The sequence below is a fragment of the Lutjanus erythropterus genome, chromosome 4, assembly GCF_056507025.1.
Source record: "Lutjanus erythropterus isolate fLutEry1 chromosome 4, fLutEry1.hap2, whole genome shotgun sequence".
Taxonomy (NCBI): Eukaryota; Metazoa; Chordata; class Actinopteri; order Lutjaniformes; family Lutjanidae; genus Lutjanus; species Lutjanus erythropterus.
The window spans coordinates 19,271,821-19,296,631 of record NC_139320.1 but is presented as its reverse complement, the minus strand read 5'-3'; the positions used below and the strand labels follow the sequence as shown (position 1 = coordinate 19,296,631).

The window sequence follows — 24,811 nt, the reverse complement described above, 5'->3', positions numbered from 1 at the left end:
AACCGGAGATGGGGTTATATTGAGATAACGAAAGTAATTCAGTATGAAAATGTACCTATTATGAACATATAAATTCCCAAAAAATTCCGATTGTTTTTTGTTTGTTTTTTGCTATGTTGTAAGACATCTTCCACGTGAGTCAAAAAATGTTCAGTTATTCGTACAGTCATTGAAGGCATCACAAGAGTGGTAGAACGTCTCCACAGGCGGCGACTTCAACAGCTTCGTGAAATTTAGTAGACGGTCAATGTATAGAAGCGTAACAGCCGGTGAAGTCGAGAGCGTTTCTGTTCCATAACGGTTCTCAGGGGAAATTAAAGGACATATTTTTCAGCTAAAGCTATTAGTTAACAAGAGATATAGACCACTTTAATTACTCTACTATCAGAATGACAACTAAAATACAGGTAGTTTCGTGCTTTTAACAAACTCGGATATAGCTAACTTAGCCAAAGCAAAAACTAACGCTAGCTTAACGCTAGTTGTTGACTTAGTTGGAGTTTGTTTTTCAGTTACTCGTTGGTGTTTCAGTAACCATTACCGTTAACGATCACTATTATCAGGTTAGCTAGCATTAACACCATCAAAAAGCACCGAACTCAGGTCAATTTCCAGGCTATTTAACGTGATTCACGTTCATACAGACGAAATTCTCTGACTTCAGAACAAAGGGATTAACTAGCGTTACTTGATCAGGAATAAGTTAAATACTGGACATTAACTATAACAAGGTAAGTAATGGTAACGTTCATTAACGTTAACTAGCTACCTTGTGTGTTTAGGTTAGCTTGTGAAGTAATCTTTTATCTGACTATTGTGTGAAATGTGTTCTGGTGGTTCAGAAATTCATGGTAGCATTAATTTGTGGACTTAGTGTATGTGGCTTGTTGGACATCAACTTGATGTTAGAGTAACATACATATATAGGCTATAACATATGTTTGTATATTAATGTTAGGCTTATATGTTTATCATATGTTTTATGGTTAGAGTTAAGAAAAACACGAGGAAAGCATTCGTTGTCTTAGCCAGCGTCACCTTGTCTTTTTCAGTTTCCCTTCCTGTTGCTTGTATTTTTGTGGTGACCAACAGCATATGTCATCAGGCAAGGTGTGTTGCCAGGAGGGAATTTAGAATTTATTTCCTGTTTGCAAAATGATAAAGACAGTGTTAAGCATGACAAGTGAAATCACTGTTTTCCTCTGCTATTACAGTGACCTGGATTGATATGTCAATTGTAATTTCCTCTATGACATTATTCCAATATGATAAAAGAGAAGCTTTACAAATGTCAGTCAATATTAGGATTGCACAATATGATAAAAAAAATCTACACATTCACGTTTTCTCTTAAATAACATGACATTAAATTCTCAAAGAATATGATGTATTGCTGTAGCTAGATTAAACTACTTAACAGCAGAGCTGAGCAATATAGACAAATCATACATCCCTATATTTTTGACCAAATACCTTAATATTGCGACAGTGTTGTAGAGATGACTAGTGGTGCTTTCCCAGAATATTAAGAAATTACATTTTTGGTAAATAATCATCAGTAATAGACAGGGTGGGGGAATTAGCACCACTGATCATCCAAACACTAGTAAAATATGCAAGTGGCTGGTAGATTTCAAACACAAAATCATGATTTACTATGGGCTGGGGAAAGTAAACTTATCTTTCTGTCAATGGCTGGTAGATGTTCACATTTTAACAAGTCAATTTCTCACCTTGGTAATAGAAAAAGGCGTTTAATAGAACAGCCAGAACATTTTGATTTTACTGGGATGCAGCCCTTAAAAACAAGAGAAGACAACACTCATGCAATATCATGATATAAAATATCCAAAATTGATCACAATGTCAAGCATCAAATCACAATAGTGATGTAATAGTTGATATATTGTCCAGTCATAATGCAGTTATTTTCACAGATATTGTGACTGTGATTTGATTAACTAGTAGTGGGAATTAACATTTTATTTTGCATCTCAATTATCAATTTAACTGACAATTAAAATCATGATGAGATGACATTTGTTAATGTCTGTACTAAACTAAATGTATTCTTATAGCTGGTAAACAGGATTTGTAAGCCATGACATTTTAGTCAGTTATTCATTTTAATGCTGTTTTGTCAGACATTTTTCCTTTATCAAAAAATTCTAAATTCTGCAATTTGGATATTGCAGTTGGCCATGCTGTAATTTTGATAATATTTCGATAATTGTGCAGCCCTATTTACAGATGATGGTCAAATATGCATGTTGCAGCCTTTCATATACAGAATAATTTTTCATGTGTTACTTATTGTTAGCTTAAGTAGTCGTCAAAGTTAACATGTGGTTGATCATGTTTCCTTCACAGGAGCTGAATGGCCTCTGTTGTTGCAGTGAAAAATGAGAAGCGACCTGCAGCTGATTCTCAGGATGCAGACTCAAATGCAAAAAAGCCCAGGTAAGCACAAGTGCTGCTTTTGGAGCCAGCTGCACAGTCCATCCATGATCCATGCATCAGTTTTGTCAACAGGATTGATTAAAATCTTTGTTTTCTTGAGTTCGTTATTTTTGCCAGTCCTAAATAAAGGTAGGTTCTAGTTTCACACTGCATGTGAAGTGTGTTTGAATACAGTGTGTTTAACCTTCATGCTGTCGGAAGGATTTGGGAAACATCTTCTTTGGAACCATCATCACTGAATCTCTGCCTGCCCCAAAGGAAACTGCTGCCCAGCCTGAAGACCAAGCGAGCCCCCGAGCTGGTCCTCGTGATTGGCACGGGGGTAAGCTCTGCAGTGGCCCCTCAGGTCCCTGCGCTGCGCTCCTGGAAAGGCCTCATCCAGGCCTTGCTTGATGCAGCCAATGACTTTGACTTGCTAGAGGAGGAGGAGAGTCGGCGTTTCCAGAAGCACATGCAGGAAGATAAGAATTTGGTGCATGTGGCCCATGACCTCATTCAGAAACTTTCCCCGGTAAGCCTAAGCCTTCTTCCTCGCCATTCCTTTCTACACCACCCTGTCGCACATGTATAAACACATGGCAGACAGACTGCCAGCTCACTGTCCTTTCCTCAGGCAGGAACATTTTGTCTCAGCTTTTATCGATTGCGATAAGACATCTTAGCCTTATCTCAGTAAAATAGCTAGAACTAATCACACAAGGCTTGTTTGTGGCACTTTTTCTGATAATTCAATTTTGGTCAATACCAAAAAACTTTTAGTCAGTTGATGTGGAGTCAACCTCACATGCAAGTATTAGGCTGTATCTTCTGTTTTTCATTTAACACGAGTACTTTCTTCAGGGCTCTGGAAAAAAAAACACCCTGACGAAGGCAGACGAGCTGAACCACATCAGTGTTTTATTTTCTTAACCCTCTCTTTCTCTACTTAATCAACAGCTTCCAGCATATATACTGCTCACAAACCTGATTGAACCGGTATGCCTAAAATATGCAAATATACATTCAGGTGTAAAAAAAAAAAACTTCAAACTGAAAGTTCATACAGGTTTTTCTTGGACTGCTGAGTAGTATGGAGCTGCCATCATAGAGTACAGTGGGTAAACCTGCCACTAATGTTTCAGTTTTATCAGCAAACAGCAGCCTGCATTAGAAAGAACTTCCCAAAACTATGTTTAGTGGAGCCGCAACAACTTTTAAATGTTCATATTATTGAGACTGGTGCTCACTGTTTTCCTATCATTTCTTACCATTATTAATAACTTGTGCATCAAAATTCAGACAACAATCGTGAGTTTCCTAGAGAGAGATTAAAATACAATGACAAACTGGACATCATTCAAGATTCAAGATTGTTTGTTGTCATTGTACTGCTGCAAAACAGGAATACAGTGAAATAAGGGAAATGAAGGCACTCCCTGAGATTAGAAAACAACAGTTAAGTAAATAATAAAGATAAAATCCACATATAAAAATATAAGATTATGATACTATTTTTTAGTCTTGCATGTGCATGTATTGTCCTGTATCGTCTGCCAGAGGGGAATAGTTCGAAGAGGTGGTGGGGCCCTGTCTCGACATAACAATAACAATAAACTTTATTAACACCAGATCACTAGAAGGGTTAGCTATCACTGGTATTTTTTAAATATTTTTGTAGAATTATTAAATTATTAACAACAATAATTAAAAAAACACAGAAAAATATACAGTACATGAAATACTGCCAATAAATCTAAAAAAATAAAAAGTCTTCATTATGTTCTGTAAAAAAAATCAAAACCATATTGGAAAACATATACATGGATACTGATATTAGGGCTGTGGAGGAACAAAAATCTGGTAATACAATACATATCACAATAGGGGGGCTACAATTCAATATATTGTTAAATATTGTGATACAGTAAGAAAAGTGATACATTGCTCATTGCTCATACATTGCTCTTACATTCTTAAATTATAAAATTTAATTTAAGAAAAGTGTGATAGCATAAAGAACACACCATCATGTGCAGGAAATCCAAGTTTAGAAAAAAGTTGACTGTGGTATCACAACACTGTTTCTGACAATAGATACAGTATCACAAAACATAATATCACAATACCCAAATGTATCAGTATTTTTTTTACACCCCATACAGACCAATAATATCGGCTGGGTGATATACTGTATCTGTCTGGTTCTAATTGCAATGCCATCTAAAACTAGTATTTGATGAACCAATCAATGCTACCAAAATTCCCAGATAAGCCTGCCACCTAACCACGACATCACTATCCGTAACAAGCTTTCAGGAAGACTACTGAGGCAGTACAAATCATAAATTTTGAGTAATAAAACATTTTTACAGAGCACTGCGGGTCTAAATGAAATAGATTTTTATACATAAATTACAAAAAATAAATTGGATAAAAAGATTTTTGGTCTTCCTTTCCATATCCTTTCGTTGCCTTCCTTTTAGACCAGTTTGGTCTGGAACAGGGCTGGCAGATGGGAACCTTAATACCATTTGCCTCCTGTGTTAGTCATGTCTCATCGCACCTTTGACATTGATAAAACATGCTTTGTTTCAGCCCTCAGCCTGTTGTCACAAAGGGAACAAATAGCGCTTTTATGGCTTTATCCGTCGTGTTTATTTCAATCCACAGTCGTGCAGACACCAAGCCACTGCTGTTGGCTACAGACACAGCAGGCTCTAGCATGCCGAGGAAAAAAAAACAAGTATAGAATAATGTGAACCAGCAGCCCCCAACCCCACATTTTCCATTCAGACACAGTTAAAGCACCACCCAAACAGCAAGCATGAACTCACAGGAGATGGCATGTAGAGTGTAATGACGCCATTCACAAAACCCCTGTCTGCAAATATTGTCCATGTTGCACGTTAGACGCTAGAACTAGATCTGAGTTGATGTCCACTGACCCTAAGAAAGGAGTTTCTTGAAGTTGGAATCACAGCACTCCCACAAGAAATATATCCTAAGAAAAAGGAGGCATACAAGGTTGAGAGAGAGAGGTGCCTTTGGTACATTTAAGGCCAGTAACAGTGAGCTGTGAGTTTAACCCACTTTCCATGAAATTGTGTATCAGCCTGATTATGGGTCAGGTAATGAGGGTAATCTGGAGTGAACACTAAAAGAGACTGTTTTGTTGTAATCTTCTCAACTTTAGCCTTGACTAAAACAAGGCTAATTACAACTTTGCTGACTTGTTTATTTGCTCAATTCAGGTAAGAAAGATAAATGTTTTCCACAGGAAGTAGAGGAAAGGAAAAATCATCCATTGATAGCTGTTGTGGTGATAATCTGCCATTTTTTAGATGATAAAGCTGTACTTGCATAAGGAAAGGAAACAGCTTTAGTTAATTTTCCACAAGTCAGATGTGGAACTGTCTGTGGAAAAACATCAAGCATTGTGGTCCTTGTATCACTTTGTTATAGGTGTTTTCCAGTAGCAACAAATGTCAGCATCTGTTAATACTATCATGTTCATGATAGGGCAGCTAAAGTCAAAAAGACAAGAAAATTGAAGGCCTAGTCTTTTTGGCTGCTTGAAGAATTATTGTGTTAAATTGGATGGTTACTTGAATTCTCTAACAATCTTGGTGAGGAACGAATAGCTTGACATGATCAAGGATACAACTTTTTGGATTAGGACCAAATTTTGACGTGAGTTTCAGCATGGTGTTATACAAGTTATACTGGTAATGAGCAGCCCTGTGTGAACAGTGTCTGATTCTCTGGTTTGCATATACATGTCAAGTACTCTTAAAGATAATGAAATCAATAATTAATTATGGGGCATTATACTGTATAACACCTTTGCAACGTCTTATACCTGATATGGCTTTTTTTGTTATCATTACTGTTGTGGTGTGTGGTTGTTTTCTTTTTTGTATGTCTATATTAAATATAACAGTGTGAAAAAAACAAAACAAAAGATATTTGCAATGATTGCTCAACATTTGTCATGCGTAGAGAAGTCAGATCACATTCTTATAACACCACAAATTTAATTGCCCATCTTAAGAGCTGCTATCCCAGGCATTATGGCAACAAAACTTATCAGCAGTAGTTTTAGTAGTATTACATTATATCGAGTATTGTATTTTATGTCAGCATCTGCCAGTGAGCTGTCATGATAATAATATGTTAATTTCGGTGTAAGAGAGTATGGATGTTTTCTGCAATTTTTGGGAAAAATATGTGCACGTCATTATCGGCCAAAATGAGTTGAGAAAATATTGGGAAGATCGCTAAAGATCCAATCTTGTGCATCTCTAAATATTTAGAAAGCAGGGTTGTTTACTTGCACTCCTCTTGATTATTACATAAGTCCCGAGACAGTCCAAGGACACGGTGATCAGGACGGGTGCTTTATACGCTAGATGTGGATAATGAGCTTCTTCCTGTGGAAAGGACTCCCGCTGTTTAGCCCATTAGAGCTGTAATCTCTGGAAGTCAGCGGAGCATTTCCCTGCGCTAGAATCACCTTGGTCACTGCATCCCTGCTCTACCCTTTGCTATTCTTAGCTGCCTGCTGCTTTTTTTCCCTGCTTTTTTACAACAGGCTCTGTCAGGTAAGGGTGAGATTTAGACCATGTAGTCACAGCCCCTAATCTCTTAGCAGACTCAGTTAATATGTGCGTAGCTACTTGAAGAGCTGCAGACAGGATCAAAGAGGGAGGTGAGAGTGTTGATACAGAGCAAAGTTGCCCTTAAGCAGATATTTTAACTGGTGCACACTTGACACACCCATGAAGTTTTACTTAAGAGTACATGGGGGTGCTTATGATGCCAGCTGGAACTCCTGTGAAGAGCAGCTCGTCTTGTTGAAACCCTTCTCTGTCACGCCTAAGGCCTGGAGTACAAAACTATATGAGTATTTAGCACTCAAGTTTAAATCTACTGTAAGCTTCTAGGAGTAAGTTAGTGTAGTTGTGTATCACTAATGCGTCTACAAATAGGAGCACTGATTGGGCTAGTTTATATAACCTAGTACTGTGATATGGATAATAAACATTTGCATTTAGTTGTTGCTCAGTTTGAGTTCAAATACCCATATTTATTTTGAGACACTTGATGCACTCCTGCTCAGGTCACATGATATGATAAGTGAAACTGTGAACTCAGGAGTTCCAATCCAATTAAAAGGCTGCTTGTTGTGGGTTGGTTAAAGTGCACCTGATATCACAGTTGGGATCATTTGACACTGGCCTACTGTTATTTTCATTTCTTTTACTTCCCCTAAAGCCAATACAGTAAACACAGACAGAGTCAGGAGTTTAATTTTCAGTGGGGCCACTCACATTAAAAATAAACTTAGACTCCAGTAAAGTTTTTATCAGTTAAGGAATATGCAAAATGATCCATTAGATTTGGGTCTTAATTCATTCTCAGTTATTACTCCCAGAAATTATTTTATGAATTAGTCTGTAGTTGGTATACACAGCACTTTTGTTTAGAAACAGTGTAAATTCTTAGCTTTATTTTTAATGAGTCCAGATTTTGTTAAGATAAGATAATCCTTTATTAGTCCCACACTGGGCAAATTTGCCTTTTACCACAATTTGACCATTCTTCTATGAAAGCGAGGGTAGGTTGGCTGTTTTTGGCATCACTGGGTAAAAGCTCCATAATAATCTTTAAACATTATACAGTTAGTGTTCTGAGAGAAAACAAGACTTCTGCTCTGTTTCTAGGCTCTATTTTCAGTCTTTAGAACATCTAGCCTGAGACGGGAGACTTTATCCAGTGACAGGTCAGTTAGACAGTTGATTGTTGAGTCTTATTTTCAAAACATCAGTATTTGACAACCTGGGAATGAGACTTAATGCAAAACTATTTTTCTCTAGAATATCTGACACACCTTCACGACTTAATTAGGAATTAAACAAATTGCCAGTTTTATGATAAACCATGATTAAGTCCCCAACAATTAGTACTACCTTTTCATGTAGCCTTATATACATTTTCATGTAAGTATCATCAGTACTGTGTTGGATTACAGCATTTGGAATAATTCATGGTAAATACTGTCTAGTATCAACCAAAGGAACAGTCAGATGCAGGTGTGCAGGCACAGTGTACAACATGGGTTTGTTTTGTAGTAATGAAAACATTGAAATTATGGAGGACATGTTGCCATTTTAAATAGTTGACAGGTTTTCAATACAACAAACTTGGACATTCAGCACATTTTAACAATAATTTTTATAACCATGATCATTTTTGTTACTATAATCACGATGTGTAATATTCATTCCATTTCCTCTCTACTCTTAACTAATCAAAGCAGATTTGGGTACACAGCCACCATGTGTACTTTAGAACTTAGAAGCTACTACAAGGAGTTTTTAACTGGTCATGAAACAGTTTCAATTTAATACTGATCCCTCTATATGACTCACATAATCAAATGGGCCCATGCGTGAACAGATCAGCTATTTCTATGTAGTTATGCTGATGCTTACCACCAGGTGAAGTTACAGTGAGGTATACAGGTATTTTTAATTTTGACGTTATATTTTGTGGAAGGAATGAGGAGGAACCACTGCAGCAGCTTTAAATGTGTCACTTTTCAGCTTCAGGATCAGTGCCCAAATGATCATTATTTGCATGTGCTATACTTCCTCTTGACACACTACATAACAGCACTGCTGGTTATTCGCTGCACTTCCTCTTCAAGCTGTTATCATACTGCATTCTGTTTAAAGGCCCTTGGCCTGATCGTCAGATGTAAGTAGGTAGACACAGTGAATATGGCCTTCTGTCTAGAGTGCATCATACACTGTGTGAAGTCTTGTTGTCATTATGTCAGAAAGCACTGGGAAATTATTTGTGAGACTGTTTCTTATGATATCACCAAATCTTGTCCTTACACATTCAGACCTGCAAAACAGTTGAAAACTATTCCAATTAATTCCAATTTCTTACACATAATCTTGTACATTATGTACAGTTCTTCTACTCAAAACAGCTTGTCCTGTCCTGTCCGTTTTTTTTTTCTTTGTAGCGAACAGGCAATGTGCGATCCACATTCTTCAAGGACTGTCTATATGAGGTGTTTGATGACTTGGAGTGCAAGATGGAGCATGCGGGGAAACATTTACTGCGCTCAGTCCTGCAGTTAATGGAGAGCGGCGCACTGGTCCTCACTACTAACTTTGACAACTTGTTGGAAATCTATGCAGCTCACCAGGGCACCAAGCTGGAGTCTTTGGACCTGACAGATGAGAAAAAGGTAAACAGTGTTATGGATTATGTTATGGGATTGATTGATCTTTCCTCCCACAACACATCCCTTCAGTTGAGTGCAAAGTTCACTAAAGCATGCACTAAACCAAGTGCTTCATGTCAGGCCAGTCTCAGATTGTAGGAGTTTTAAAATTGAGACAAATTTTCGCAGGCAAATCGGCTTGAATAGTCTCTTGACCTCTGAGCATTTGGGTGAAGTCACTCTCTGCTCTATCAGGGTGCCTTTCGGGGACGTTCCTTGTTGGCTGCTTTTGGAGCAAAATAGATAATGCTTTGACCTGAAAGAGCCTTTTGTCTCTTGACGTGTGGAGGAAGGTTAAAGCTCTAGCCATTACACAGCTGCTGTTGAATTTTATAGGTTGAACAATATTTGCTTTTGGCTTTAGACTTCACTGAAGGAGAAGTTTGTGTTTTCCCACTAAAACAGATTTGTTTCACTTCTGACCAGTTTCTTTGCAGCATCTCAGTTGTTTAATCATGTCATTTATGCTCTAGGTGATTCAAAGTTTGCTTGATTATTTGTTAAATAGGATACAGATTTGCAAAAGTTGGTTTGAGTTTTCTGAGAGACCAGTTGCTTTGCCTCTCAGTCCTGGTATTTATGCCTTGTCTCCATCAGGGCTAATATCCTCTCACTGCTATTCAGTTGTTTTACTCCCTGCCCAGCCAGAACAGGATTGAGTGCAATGGACTGTTAAGATTGTGTTTGTGTGTGTGTGTGTGTGTGTGTGTGTGTGTGTGTGTGTGTGTGTCTAGGTGTTGGAGTGGGCTCAGGAGAAACGTAGGTTAAGTGTTCTGCATATCCACGGTGTTTACACCAACCCCAGTGGTATTGTGCTGCACCCTGCTGGCTACCAGAATGTACTGAGGAACACTGAGGTCATGGTGAGTCACTAATGGTTATGTCTCTGATGAAGGATTTTATTCTGCACAGTTCTACTAAATGCCTTAAGTGTAAATTATAGCATGTTATGGTATATATTACAGTGCAGGACAGGTTGAAGCAGCAATCTGCCTTTGTCTTTGCACTTTCATGTATTTAAAATGGTAGTTTTGTGTAAGTGTAATAACATACATTACCGCTGCTTTCAATAGCGTGAGATCCAGAAGCTGTACGAGACCAAATCATTCGTGTTTCTTGGCTGCGGACGCACAGTGGATGACACAACCTTCCAGGCTCTGTTCTTGGAGGCGGTCAAGCACAAGTCAGACCTGGAGCACTTCATGCTTGTGCGGAGGGAAGACGTAGGAGAGTTCAAGAAGCTGCGTGATAACATGCTGGACAAGGGCATCAAGGTCATCTCCTATGGAGACGAGTATGGCGACCTACCTGAGTACTTCGAGAGGCTGGCCAATGAAATCTGCAATCGTGATGTGTCTACTAATGGCTGGGGTACGGAGGATCAGAGTCGGTCACAGATGATCTGTGTGTCTGTCTGTAGTAGAGGATGTGTCCTGCATGTCAGCTCCATAACACATGATTTTGCCTTTTGATTATTTACATTTATAGTTAAGGTCAGCCTGTGTTAAAGGGGACTCCAACAAATTCTGCTTCATTCTCCACTCAAAAGATGGTTTGATGTTATTTAACAGTACTTAAATTACTGGTACTTGCTTACGAACCAGAGCCAGACAGATATGTTGGTTGTTGAAAATGCAGGGTTCCTACACTGTATGGAAAAGTATGAAATTCGATTTTAGTAAATTCCAGGTCTGGATAAGTATGGAAAAAAGAAGAGAGTGTATGGGAAATGCTTTCAGAAATTCTAAAGATAATACCATCATATAAGCAGAGTGTTTTTCATGGTATTTGAAGCAACGCATCCAATGTTGTTGCAGTTATTATGAAAGTAAATGTATTATATTTTCTGTGAAAGGAAACCATGCCTTTATGGTAGTTATTAAAAATTTCATTTTTTAACTTTGTTTTCACCTCATTTGGGGTTTTTATTTATAGAGGAGAGCTGGCTTGACAATCTCAAATATAAAGCCTGGTTGTATAAGGATTCAAAAGGGAAATATCGGCTGATATACGCTTTTTCATTTCATTTTATATCAGCTGGGCTTTGTTACAAAGTTAATTAAACTGTGGGCACTTACTTTATTTATAATGCTGACTTGTGTATTTGACACTTTTTGTGTGTGTAATTCACTGTGTTCATCTGGTACTCTAGGTTTGTTTAATGAAAAATGATTCATAAATAGTATCTGACCTTTTAGTGTGTTAAAACAAATGGCCATGTTTCAGCCCAGTGATGTTATAACACAGGTTACATAAATTGTAGTTTGCCGTTAGTGTCTCTCTTGGAAACGAAAATGTGGCATTTTTTTTCTTCTTCACAATGTGGTTTCCCTACATTTTCTAATTGTCTATTTTGTCTTTCACCTCCAGGGTCTCCCTCACAAAATGGGGAGGAGCAGCAGAACGGCTTTAACTCACAGAAAAGCCTCCTTCAAGGTTAGGACTGAATGCTTCTCTTTGACTTCAGGCAGTGGCCACTTGCAAGAGACATTTCCTGAATAATACAATAAAGCACTGTCCAGGACTCTTTGTTTTCTTACTGCATGCTGGTAGATAGAAAACTCAAGTCTTTTCTTGATTTTCAGTACCAAAAGACCTGCTGGTATTCCTTTACACAAAGATAGAACTGATTTTGCAGTATTGCATGCATGGCAGTCAGCTGCAACATTTCAGTTGATGATCTTTGTTTCTCAACCGTTCACCTAAGTCCCTTCCTTCTCTTTTTGCCCCAGACTATCATTCTTGACAGGCACACAGTCGGGATCAGTATCAGTCATTTTCCTCCACAGCTCCGTCGAGAGATCAGTCTACTTTGAGTAGTACTCAAGTCTGATTTCAATCAGTGGATTTATGAATCCAGGAACACTTTGGGCCATGGGAGACCTAAAAACTGTTGTCAGTGTTTTACAGGTGTCCGTGATGTTACTTTATTAGTTCTTGTTTAAAAGGGAAAGGAGAAGTTTAAAGTAACTGTCAATGCCAATACCCAACCTCTCAGTCCCACTGTGCTGTATTGAAATGTTGGAAAGCAAACAGTAAAGAAAGTTTTGCAGACGATTGAATGGCATTTCCTCATTTCATCTTGACAAAAGTGATAGATCTGAATCCACTGACAGACGTCGAATGTGCTGCATTAATTCATTGTTTGGATGTGGACTTGAGCTTGACCGACCTACCTACCTTGTAAGAGAAGTTCTGGGTGCGAGCTGTACCGCACATCACATGCTCTTAACTGAAAACAGTCTTGTGTTGATATGTAAGGATTGTATCTGTCATGCTCAGCCCTGAAACCAGGAAAACTTGATTTGCACACTACTGGGTGGGGAACAGGGATTGGTGGAAATAATTCTCTCAGTCATACATTGTTACTTGGCTTGCAGACACATTGTTATGATTCTGTCCTCAGAAGTTCAGAAGAGTTTCATAGTTTTCATAGCAGAGAGGCTCCCAGCCAGTAGCAATCACTTGCCACTCCTGTGCTGAAAATGTTCTTTGTAAGCCTTTTTTTGTATTTTTAATACTTGCATGTGTTTTCTGACATAGTATTTATAAGTACTGTTTTCAAAATAAAAGCTTTTGGTATTCCACTTGTCCTGTCATGTTACATGTGTAATAACAGAGTTTCTGCAGGGTTCAACAAGTTTCATTTACTTTTTTTCTAGGGAAATGTTGCATATTATGCCTGTAAAGATTATTATGAATGTAATATAGAGATATAAAGGAAAATTTGAGTCCATGTTGATTTAGTTTTGTAGTCAGTGTGATCAGTGCAAATTTTTTTCACAAAACCACATCTAAAAGCGAGACTTAAGTTAAACTACATGAATGTAATATTAACTTCATTATCTAATCTATCGTTAAGATCCATCAAAAAATTCAGATTATTAGTTTTTAGACTTTTTAAAGACCCACATAAACTCTGATTAACAACCATACTGGATCAGTCTGTAACGGGTACCAGAACATGTGCCCCTGCGGCATATGACAGAACAAGTTGCACTTTACAGGCTGTCATAGCATATAGCAGCTTTATTTAGAAATGTTTACATTCTCATAAATTAGCTCAAATCTTCTGTATAACTCTTGATTCTCTCATATTACACTACCACAAATTAAAAGGGGGGTAGAGATGTTTAAGACATATTTCTTCTTACAAATGAAGAGTAAATCAGAGGGGGAAAACATAAATAAAAGGGCCAAAGAACTTCAGCTGACCACACAGAAAGTGTATCCTCAAAATCTGGACAACCTGTAAGACTAAAAATTAATTTACAAAATATTTTTTCCACTTTTCATCAACTATAAACTTAGGAATCAAAAGTCTCCATTTTCTAATGAAAATATGTTAACTGTGTGGTAGGGAGGCAAGGAGCTCTGGGAGATGACTTTCATAGAACAATCTATCCAGATCTGGTGTACCACAGTTGTTATTGTGTTCAGGGGATGTTGATGTACTGCCCCATTTTACAGTACAAAAAAAAAGTCATGACTGAGCCCAGTCTTTACTACTAAATATTTGTTTCCATTTTTTGACGGGGAGTATAACATCTATTAACTTCATGAGTGCTGATATTCATTCCCACTGTATGAACAGATGTTGTAATCAGGTTCAGACTGCTCCTCAAGACAAGAGGGCTTCTGACCTGAACTGCTATGGTACTCTTGATGGATAACCACCCGTGCAGTGACAGTGTTAACTTAGAAAACAGGAGACAGATAGGCACTATGGTCACTAAGCTTTCCTCAGGCACAGGCAGCTGCTGAAATGTCACATCCAGCAAGCTTTCACGACCTGACCTCATTTACATGAAGAGGGGAAAACTGACTGACAAAATGCCAGGTAGGGGATTTTTGATAAGTCTTTACTGTGTAAACCAGTAAACTGATGACATTTACAGACTAGGTCCTTTTAGTCAGCTAAAATGTCATTTGGATGTGGCTTTGTTGTTTCAAAACTCAGGCTGATCTGAGGTACTGTTTCAATGTAGGCCCAAAAGTTTAGAAATGATGCAAAGGGAGACCCCTCTGGCTTTGCTGCAAAATGTTGTCTTTCAAAGTGCACACTTGTCTTTTACTGGGAGAATAAAGTCCTGTGCATGACATGAGTTCCTCATTTAATTCAAAGTAGAGAGGGCAGGACAAGGAGGATGAGATACGCAGGTTAGCGGGGCTGGAACATCTCACGGCAGCGTGGCAAAGGTATTGTTGGCTTCGTTGCGACGATGAATTAACAGCAGAGCATGCAGCCACTTAAGCCTTCATCAGGGCACTGACCACAGCGCGGGCGTTGAGGCTGCGCAGGTCATTGTAGGTCTGCCCTGTGCCCACGAATACAATAGGCTGGCCTGTGATGTAAGTCATGGAGATGGCAGCACCAACCTGTGAGGGAGGAAGGATGACGCATTAGTGCTATCAACTTTCCGTCTGGAAAAGATCCATAAGTCATAAAACACCCACAGACAAATCATTAACTGCAAACAAAAGGCCACGTCACAAGATTAAAGGGATAATTGGGATTATTTGATCTGGGGCTGTGTGAGGTACTTCAGTTGTCAGTGGATAAGTTAGAGTAGATGGCAGGGGAAGCAGAGAGGGGCACCAGCACGGAGGCTAAGCAATGAACTGCTGTAGATAGAGTCAGCAACAAAAGGCATTTTAGCCACTTAAAAAAAATGCTCTTAAAAATAATATATCAGTTTAAGTGTATGCTATATTTAGCTATTAAATCAGTAATTTTACCATGTAAAACAGGATTTTCTGGTCTACCGCTGCCTTGATCTGTTAGTTTGTTTGAGTTATTGAGTAACTTTGGTGTCATAAAAGCATAGATCAGATTCCCCGAAGTCACACAATAACACAAACACATCATGACAGCATTAGACCAGTAAACTCCTGCATAAGTAAAATGACAGATTTCACCTATAGGGTTTGGTTGGTTTGAAAGAGTTATATTTGGCTTATACAATCATGGTTTTCCCATCATAAAAGGCTGTCTGACAGCAAAGTAAAGCGGTGAAAATATTCTAAATGCAGCATACCCTTAACTTTTTAAAGTAGCTAGGGTAGCTTGCTTAGCTTCTGTGCTAGTACTCCTCTCTGCCTCTTCTAACTGGAGGCATTCTGACTGGCATATACTGTAGTTAATACACCCAACTATTGATAAGTACCTGACATAATGCCACTTAAAATAATCCTAACTAGCCCTTTAAAGCCAGTACATGGAGAGAAACATTGCATTACCTTGTCATCAATGGTGTCAAACTTAGTGAGAACAATTCCATCAATGAGGCGCGGCTTGTCAGACATGGAGTGGTCTGCCAGAGCCTGATTGAACTTCACCTGAGGACACAAGGAAGGGAAAGCTGAGTTATTCATGTGGAAACTGATGACAGTTAAGTTAATATGTATCTAATCCTCTACAATGTACAATCATGACTATTTAACAAGTAAGACAGCGGATCACTGGGCCAACACTGACCTCTACAGTAGAGTTTAAGAAAAACAATATACAATATACATATAATGTGATATTATTAACATGATTATAAATATTTAATTGTTTAAAATATCACAATTATGATAAATACCTGTGTATAATGAGACCTTTAACTCTGATCTAATTATTACTTGATTAACTGACTGTTTTCAATGATTCAACAACTTATCGATTAAGGAAAATATACAAGATTTGCAACCTGAATCCCAATCTTAAATCCCATCCCTTCCTTAGTCAATACTAGTTTCTTGTTATTAAATACAATGCAATGACAAAAATGTTTCATCAGAATTCAGCCGATTTTCTCCTAAGTGTCATCAATAACATTTCTTCTAGGTGCACGGTACGCCTGAGCAAAAGTTAGGAAACTATCGGTGGTCTTCTTACCAGCTGGTCAACTGCCTCATTTCCCACCAGAGCTTCACCAACAAACAGCACGAGGTCGGGCATGTTGACTGCAATGAGTTTGGCCAGGGCTGTCATTAGGGGGGCGTTGTCCTGCATACGCCCAGCAGTGTCAACCAGCACCACATCAAAGGCCTGGTTGCGGGCTGGAGGGATCCGACACAGAACAGCACGTGTGAATTTGCCATAGAGGTGATATTAATCTTTAACAGTGCATCTTTATCACCACCTCTACACAACCTCTTTACAGCTGATACGCAGTACACACAAGAATCAACAAGGACCCACAGCGTTACATTCTCCTGGCTAACTTCATGTTCACTACAAATCCAATCAGTTGATTGATGATTACTAATAATACCATAGGCAATGGCCTCCATGGCGATACCAGCAGCATCCTTCCCGTAGCCCTTCTCATAGAGCTGGACCATGGTCCGTCCTCCGTGCTGCTCTGGAGGATGCAGAGAGTTCAGGCGGCGCTGATGAGTGCGGAGCTGCTCCACCGCCCCAGCACGAAACGTGTCACAGGCTGCGATCAGCACAGTGAAACCATTCTCTATCAGCCAGTAAGAGATCTGGAGCAGGACAAAGGGAAGTTTGTTTCACAGATGAAAATGTGTATCACATAATCTGGACAGGATGAGGGAGTGGGGGGGGGGGGGTTTAAGAAGTTAAACTGTGAAGCAAGATATCTAACAAGTAGACTTCATTTTTGATGTCATGTTTTGAGCTTATTATGGTGGAAACACTACTACTTCTGCCCACAGTGGCCTCCAAAATAAAATATATATATATATGAAAAGTTCATCTAACAACTTTAAATATTTTTACTTATTTTCCATCAAATGTCACTCAACAAACCACAGCACTGTCCATGATCAAAGTACATACTTAAAAAATAATAAGAGCAATTATGTACAACGATTTCTAAGAGTATAAAATTAGTAAGAATAGAACGTCAAATATCAAAAACATTTGACTGAGCTTGACATGTGATATTGAATTCTTTTCAATCATAAGGTATTGTTATTATTTAAAGAATGACCATACCAATCCCCTTGAAATGATACTGATACAAGCAGAGGACTTAATTTAATATGTGGCCCACCCCTAACATCATTGAAAGATTCATCTAAAAAAGTTGCATAGGTGCACTGGATTAGCTATATATGCTTACTAGGCATATTAATCACAGGAAACCCCAGTTTGAATTCCCATATTCTACTAATAGAGCTATACATGACCACAAATTCTCACAAAACAAGGCCAAACACACACAGTAAAGCCCCAAGGCTACAACTGGACAGAAGTTCATTTCAAAAATTGAACTCGCATCAAGCCAAGATGGGATATTCAGCCAAGGGGGTGCTAAGAGCTCCATACCTTTTAGGTTTAGGTTTTTTGGGCTAGTTTTAAAGTGTTACAATAAACATATTGAATCTAATATCTTCAATCTTTTCACACATCATTTGTTATTGCTTTACATCGCTTGCCCTAAATCCGAAATACATCCAAAGAGTGGATGAAGATGCGTGTCGAGGGACTAGCTCTTAACCTTCTGCACCAGACATCTGATTTTTGTTTTGCCTGTCTGCTCTCTGAAGTGTATTACTCTTCTACTCTGGACTGCAGCCTCAATATCCAGGACATTTTGCACAGACTGCCACTGCAGGATGGCTGGTTAGTTTGGGAATCACCCGATTTGATATGCAGCAGAGCAGGGCATGCATTTTTAACGACAAGACCCCTGTCCATCATTTTCATTTAAATTGGAAGCTAAAATCCTGGCAGAGATTAATATTCGATTAACTGTACTCACCTTGGCCAGATTGGTGGACTTCCCAACCCCATTGACACCACAAAAAGTAATGACAAAAGGCCTCCGCTGGCTCTGCGCCTCCATGACATCTCTCAGGATATCCACCCTTCGCTTGGGCTGCAGGATCTGCACCAGGGAGTCTTGCAGGGCCTGCTTTACTGTTGAGGCCACAGCTACACACAAACACACACACACACACACTCTGTTACAGTGTCCAAGTATCAAGCTTTCATTACACATTATTCTTCATGCTATACCGATACATACTGACGCAAGTTATCTCAGAGTTGCAATAGCATCATCATAGTTATTACAATGTGCTTTGTGACCTGGGTGAGAGCACCACAAAGGGTCATCCTATTGGCTCCTTCTCTCACAGATACCCCATTGAATCATCACCTTCATGAGTAAATCTGAACATGGCACAGAAGCACAGACTACACCTTCACACAACAATATTTAGTTCACCACACTACCTTACACCTGCTAAGGCTGCTGTTACACCAATATTACGTTGGGATCCTTCTGTAGTTAATTTACTGCAGTCATCATACAGACAATGTTGTGGAAACTGCATTACTGTAATCACATTATTTTTCCCAGCCTGTAGAAATGCACTCTTGGAGTAAGACACCTGAGGATGCGCACTGCAATGTCAAAAAATCACTGCACCAAATGGAAATCATTATCAATAGGAAAGTGGGTGGGGTTCTATACTCTGTTGTAGGTATGTTAAATAGGTGTGACTTGACTTACTGGTGAATGTGCCCATGACTTTGCCCTCCAGTTTTTTGGCTACAGAGTCACAGAGCTGGGAGGCAATGTCGGCTGCTACATTCTTTGCTGGAGGATCATAGAGAAGAATAAATCTCAGATGATGCACTTATAAATGTTGCAGAAAATCAAGAGGGTAAGAGTGAGAAATAGATGTGATATCATACCAATGAGGTGATCCCTCATCTTATCCAGTACTGGCTCCATGTCCTCCTGGGTCAGGCTCTTGGATCCAACAAGGCCCTTCAGCATCCCAAACATGCCCCCAAAGCCGCCACCCTTTTTGGAGCTGCAATCAACAAACAAAGGTTGTTCACAGTACAAAATGGAAAAATAGCATAGTACTTATAACCTTAAAGGATAATCAAAAAATGAAGTCATAATGAATTAAACAAACACTCCAATACCTTGCCTTGCTTGTTTCACTGACAACCACTCTCTCCTCTTCCTCTTCCGTCTCCTCTTCCTCACTGGACTCATAGTCCACAGACAGGAGGTCACCCTTCATGGAACTTAGCTGCATCCCCTGAAACACATCCAGGACATTCGGAACTTGACAACAACAGACCCCAAAGTGACTATTACAGACATCTCTTTGACTAGAAACATGTTACGGCTGGAGTGGAGGGAGTGGGCAATACCACCCCCCCCCACTCTGCCTCTAATTGGCTTATCCCTATATTTTGATACATTTTTTGCAGGTGTTACGTACCAGGTCATTTTGTCCTTCCTTGTTCTGTTCACCACCATTTTGGGAACTGTCTCCATTCCTTTCGCTATAGTCCAGATCCTTGGTGCTGCTACCACCCATGTCCCAAACGCGCATTTGTTTCTCCCTAGGCTTCTGAGGCTTTGGGGATTTGCTGTATTTACAATGATGCAACATCAGAATAAAGAAATCAGAAATAAGAAATTAAACATGCTTCAAACTGGGAGACTGACAAAACCTCTTAGCTAGTCCAAAAAAGTGATAACGTTCCACCTGGAGATCAAAACTGAGCATATTGCTGAAGTTGCTGAAGAACTTTCACATACAAATCTCTTTAAGCATGCTCAGTCTATATGGTGTTGGTGGGTCACCTAAGTAAATCAAAATATAACTGTAAGAATAGCATTACTTTTTGCCCACTCACTAACTGGTTAACGAATCTTCAAATTTTAACCAGCCACTCAATAGATTACCACTGTGTTTTTGGCTGGTGATTGAGGGAAAACTACAAGCAATTTGTATAGTTTACAAACATTTGTTTGACATTCATTAATGTATTTTATCTTACCTTGGTTTTTCACTAGGTACCACAATGCGCTTGCGAAAGAATTCCTCTCTCTTCTTCTGCATGATCTCGTCAGGAGTCAAGCCCTGGTTACCATTCTCAACCGTCTTCTGCCCAGAGGACGAGGTCTTGCCCTGATCCACTTTGGCAGGCTCAGCTGCAGGAGCTGGAAATGGTTGGAATATCAGATTAAGTCAGGATTGCGATTATGTTCCACGAGCAATTTTGAATGAACAACCACCCGCTACAGCACTTACCCTCCTTTTTGGTATTTTTATTCTTCTTGCCACCCTGTTCCTTTCCTTTTTCCCCACCCTTTGTTTCAATCATTGACTTCACAGTTTTTTGGGATTTCTCGGACTCCTTAAAGGTCCGCATGGTGGTGGGGCTCCGAGCTTTGCTGTTGTCCTCTGCCTCTCTTTTGGTGGACATTTAATATAGGTCAGCATGGACAGGACAAAATTTTGGTTAATGAAGCATCTTCAAATGTCACTGACATGCACACCTGATTCTCACAGCTTATCTGGTCTTACTTTTATTTGTATGGGATATACATTGTGACGACCACTGGACTGGGGCCCTCAAATGGGCCTAAGAGCACAATCTCATGGGGCTCAGAGGCAGTGGTACCACCAAATGTTTAAGTAGATTCAAATAAAAATACTGCAATTGTGTGGGAGTATTTTACAAAGTTTGTTATTTTTATTTAATTCTAAAATTAAAAGGCATAATTGCAATAACCAGTAATATCACCATTCCAATCAGGGCTCAAAATTAATCATTTTCCTCAGAGTCCTGCAACTGTCCACACCGAAGCTCTTTGTTCATTCTACAAAGTAACTTTTTTAATACCTGTAACATAGCGTATGGGACATAGTTAATTTTGAGAACTGACGTCAATCACAACCCATCACCAGGTAATCATAAAATGGATCTTTTTTTCAAACTTAGAAAGTGATGTGGGAGACAACCCTTAAGAAGAATAAACTACAAAGCATGCAGTGAGGAAATATGTCCCCAATATGATACATAAAGTGTGGACTGATAATCGTAGGCAGTGAAGCTGTGCCAAAGCACAGTGTGTTGGATCTAGTGAAATCCTGTCACAGCCACGTTTGTTTTTTCTCTATTTTTGCCAAGTTGTTTTTTTTCCTCTCACTTATTTGGGATGGGGGTATTTTCAATTTATTTTAACAATCACAAATGGAACTTAAATTACAAAAGGCTGAGAACTCCTACATTATAACTGTCGCACTGAGGTTCTTTGTTATAAGAAAAGTCCTCCATTAGTGAAACTGTCTTTACCTGAGAAGCATCTTGAAATCATCCTCGAATTCATAGCTGTAGTTGAGAAGCTTCAAAGCCCCCTTCTGCTCCAGCTCATTCTTATAACGATCCCTAAAATGGAGCTGGACGTCATCTATGAACTTGTCCACATACGTCAGCGTCAGGATCTTTTGAAAACCCACCTGGACAGAGACAGAGACTAGAGTGATCCTCCACATGGCTAATGGTCACAGCTTTGAAGTGTAAACCCTAGGGGTGTTTGATAGCAAATAATTCCACTTACCACAAAAATCAGCTCAAACTCATTGTCGAGCTTGTATTTAAGACTCAGGGCCTCATGAGTAAATGAATTATTCCCACTTCGCTCCTGTAACATCACAAACAGCGTTGACATGTCAACAGGAACAAAACACACACCCACAACACACATGTCGTTGCTGCTACAGCTAGCAGTTAGCCTTCTGTGTTTTCCTAACAACATAAACTAGTCACTGCTGAACGAATCATATCAAAATTTAGCTTTAAGATCGTAATAAGGTGATTCATGGGCTAACCGCTCCTCAGAAGTCGCTTGTTTAATACACAAACGTCTTCAGCAAGAAGCTAACGTTTGCTACCGTTGCTAGCATTAGCATTAGCCGTCACAGATGGAGACTTAGACAACTGACAACTGTCTCGGGGTTTTGACCTGTCGCTGTGTCCCACCTGAAGGATGACGGAGCGGATCAGAGCGTTGACAGGCCCGGTGAAGGATTCAGTGACACCGGCTCCCTGAAAACACCACAGCACTATCCCCCCTTTGCTGAAGATGGTGAAGAAATCCAGCATCTTGCCACCACGTATCTAGAATTAAAAACACGCACGGGGATAGAAACAAGGTGAAACGAAAGCCCTGTGGAAAATGAATTGCCCTGAAAACCCTAAGAGCTAGTGCCTACTCTTCAAAAAGTTAAATCTTACCAGATAATACTTAAACAGATAATAAATCCCCCACGAGTAAGATCCACCACCAGTGTAAAACAGTTTTTCGACACGTCAGATGGAGAACCGGGAAGTGACGCAATCTTCCGGAAAGTTTTTTTTTTTTTCTCTTTTTTATTTCGCGCATGTGCAGTTTCATAGAAGTGCTTGGCAAGAATGCTGCGTTTAAAGCTGCCGGAATTTTTCGCGATACGGTTCGTGGCGTAATAGCGCCTGTAGCAGAAAGGGCCACAGGCAGTCAGTGGAGATTACAGTTGGAGCCAGCTATTTGCGTGGATTTTGAACCTGGAAATGCTTGGGTAGAGAAATTTGCTTCTCATTTCACCGATAAGATAATACGTATTCGTTCCAAGACTGTACCGAATTCGCAACATCTAGCCATCGCCTATAATAACCCTGCCACCCTCACCCAGTTTAACCCTACTGATATCACAGAGCTCAGTAAATTAATTAGTCAAATAAACTCCTCCACTTGTGTTTTAGACTGTCAGATGTTCCCTCTGAGCCAGATCATTAAAAACCATGGTATCTCCCATCACTTTTATGCGGATGATATGCAGTTATATGTCCTCCTACAATCCGCTAACTCCAGTGCTTTAGATAATCTTCATACCTGCCTTTGGCCTTTACTTCAAGGCATACGTCATATTCATCTTGTTACACCTTTTACATCGCAGTTTTTGTCTTGTTATGTTACTTTGGTCTTGTTACATCATTTTCATCTTGTTACATCTTTTGTCATTTTGGTCTTACTATGTATTGTTACATCATTTTCCAGTGGGATGCAGCAAATTTATGATCAGATCCAGACCCATGTGGGGGACAAGAAAGAGCAGGAGATGAAAGAGTGTGAGAGAGAGCAGATACGGGAGAAGTTGGAGAAAACGCACCAGGAAGACCTCAAGGTGCAGCCCATGCAAAGATAACGCACACAAACGCTAAAAATAAGAACACTGACAGAGTCCCAGACATGGTCAGAGGGATATGCATCCATATGTTAAAGTATGTTTCCTCTTTGACTGGTTGTCTTCTTCCTGGCCCTGGAGAAGACGAGGGAGGAGAAGTGGTGTCTGCAGGAGGAGCTCAGGTGTGTCAATGCTGAGATCATGCAGGCCAAGGAGCAGAGGAGAGAGGAGGAGAAGCTGGTCGCCGGCACAAAAGATATGGAATACCTCTGAAATGAACAGGTCAGATGAAAAGCAAATTCTCTCCATAGACAGTGTCCACAGTACGGGTGTCACATTTTTCAATATTAAATTAAAAAATCAACTGAAATGAGATTTCTGTCCCTGGACTATTTTCTCTCCGCCTCCCGCTTGCTTGCAGCGTCCAACAAATGTCTGAAGAAAAAAAAAACAACACTCCAGAAACAACACAGGGTGGCTTTCCAGCCGTTTTATCACACTTGATACCATGTCGATAGATCCTTTTACAGAATTAGAAAATGTAAATAACTGTTGATCCATTGAATCAGATTGTAACCTTACAATCCAAAGTCATGTCGGATCATGGATTTGGAGAATTGTGATACCGCTTGTCCACACATAATGATTAATCTCCATACCCCTACTATAACTCTTGGACTTGGTTGCATCAAAGGTTATTTTAAGATTAGTTCAGAGTTTAGCGAAACTAAGTTTAAAAAGAGTAAATCCAGCCAACTTTTGGCTGCTCTGTATGCCTTAATGTTCTACTGTTAGATAGAGAGCTAAAAAGTTAACAAAATGTTACTGTTTGCTAGCTAGCTGAAAAGTTAGCCTAGTTAGGCTTCTCATGATGGGCCTACAGAGAAGCCCTAATTCCATTCAACGTGTTTACCCAATTAATGGTGCATTATGGCTGAATAACAGAAGACTGAAAATGGACATAAGCCCAGCAAGAGAGACTACCTGGCAGTTGCTCTATTCATCTCAAAAGGCAGCAATTTTTAATGTTAAACCTCCTCAAGTGTGACGTTAAAGTTAATACTAGATCACAGTTTAAATTTGAGTTTAAAGGTTTGGTGCAACAAAAATGAATTTAATCCAGGTTTAGAG

General features: G+C 39.4%; 2 protein-coding genes across 3 annotated transcripts; one reads left to right on the top strand and one right to left on the bottom strand.

Annotated features, from left to right (window-relative positions):
* The first annotated feature begins 204 nt into the window (after nt 1-204).
* siral1 (SIR2 antiphage like 1) lies at nt 205-13,326 on the top strand. Of its 2 annotated transcripts, XM_084717220.1 has the most exons (8): nt 205-731; nt 2,371-2,460; nt 2,719-2,971; nt 9,476-9,703; nt 10,474-10,602; nt 10,813-11,110; nt 12,110-12,175; nt 12,472-13,326. In XM_084717220.1, exons 2-8 carry the CDS (start codon nt 2,378-2,380, stop codon nt 12,483-12,485), a joined length of 1,071 nt encoding a protein of 356 aa, XP_084573346.1. In that variant the 5' UTR covers nt 205-731; nt 2,371-2,377; the 3' UTR covers nt 12,486-13,326. The 2 variants fall into 2 exon arrangements, with proteins under 2 accessions (XP_084573346.1, XP_084573347.1); XM_084717221.1 differs by having other exon boundaries at nt 206-731; nt 12,110-13,326.
* A 427-nt stretch (nt 13,327-13,753) lies between these two features.
* On the bottom strand, nt 13,754-22,895 carry srpra (SRP receptor subunit alpha). The gene is made up of 15 exons (XM_084717219.1): nt 22,755-22,895; nt 22,500-22,637; nt 22,078-22,161; nt 21,813-21,976; nt 20,765-20,925; nt 20,511-20,673; nt 19,946-20,096; nt 19,641-19,759; nt 19,401-19,522; nt 19,216-19,302; nt 18,460-18,632; nt 17,002-17,215; nt 16,623-16,786; nt 15,980-16,078; nt 13,754-15,118 (listed from the first exon to the last, which is right to left on the bottom strand). The coding sequence occupies exons 2-15, from the start codon at nt 22,620-22,622 to the stop codon at nt 14,990-14,992; spliced, it is 1,953 nt and encodes a 650-aa protein (XP_084573345.1). The 5' UTR covers nt 22,623-22,637; nt 22,755-22,895; the 3' UTR covers nt 13,754-14,989.
* Nucleotides 22,896-24,811: the final 1,916 nt, after the last annotated feature.

Coding starts and splice junctions, on each gene's coding strand:
- siral1 (XM_084717220.1), top strand. CDS start 2,378: ATGGCCTCTGTTGTTGCAGTGAAAAATGAGAAGCGACCTGCAGCTGAT. Junction 2,461..2,718: donor TCAAATGCAAAAAAGCCCAG/GTAAGCACAAGT, acceptor CCTGCCCCAAAG/GAAACTGCTGCCCAGCCTGA. Junction 11,111..12,109: donor TGTGTCTACTAATGGCTGGG/GTACGGAGGATC, acceptor TTTCACCTCCAG/GGTCTCCCTCACAAAATGGG.
- srpra (XM_084717219.1), bottom strand. CDS start 22,622: ATGCTGGATTTCTTCACCATCTTCAGCAAAGGGGGGATAGTGCTGTGG. Junction 20,097..20,510: donor GTACCTAGTGAAAAACCAAG/GTAAGATAAAAT, acceptor TTGTAAATACAG/CAAATCCCCAAAGCCTCAGA. Junction 16,079..16,622: donor ATGAGGCAGTTGACCAGCTG/GTAAGAAGACCA, acceptor TTGTGTCCTCAG/GTGAAGTTCAATCAGGCTCT.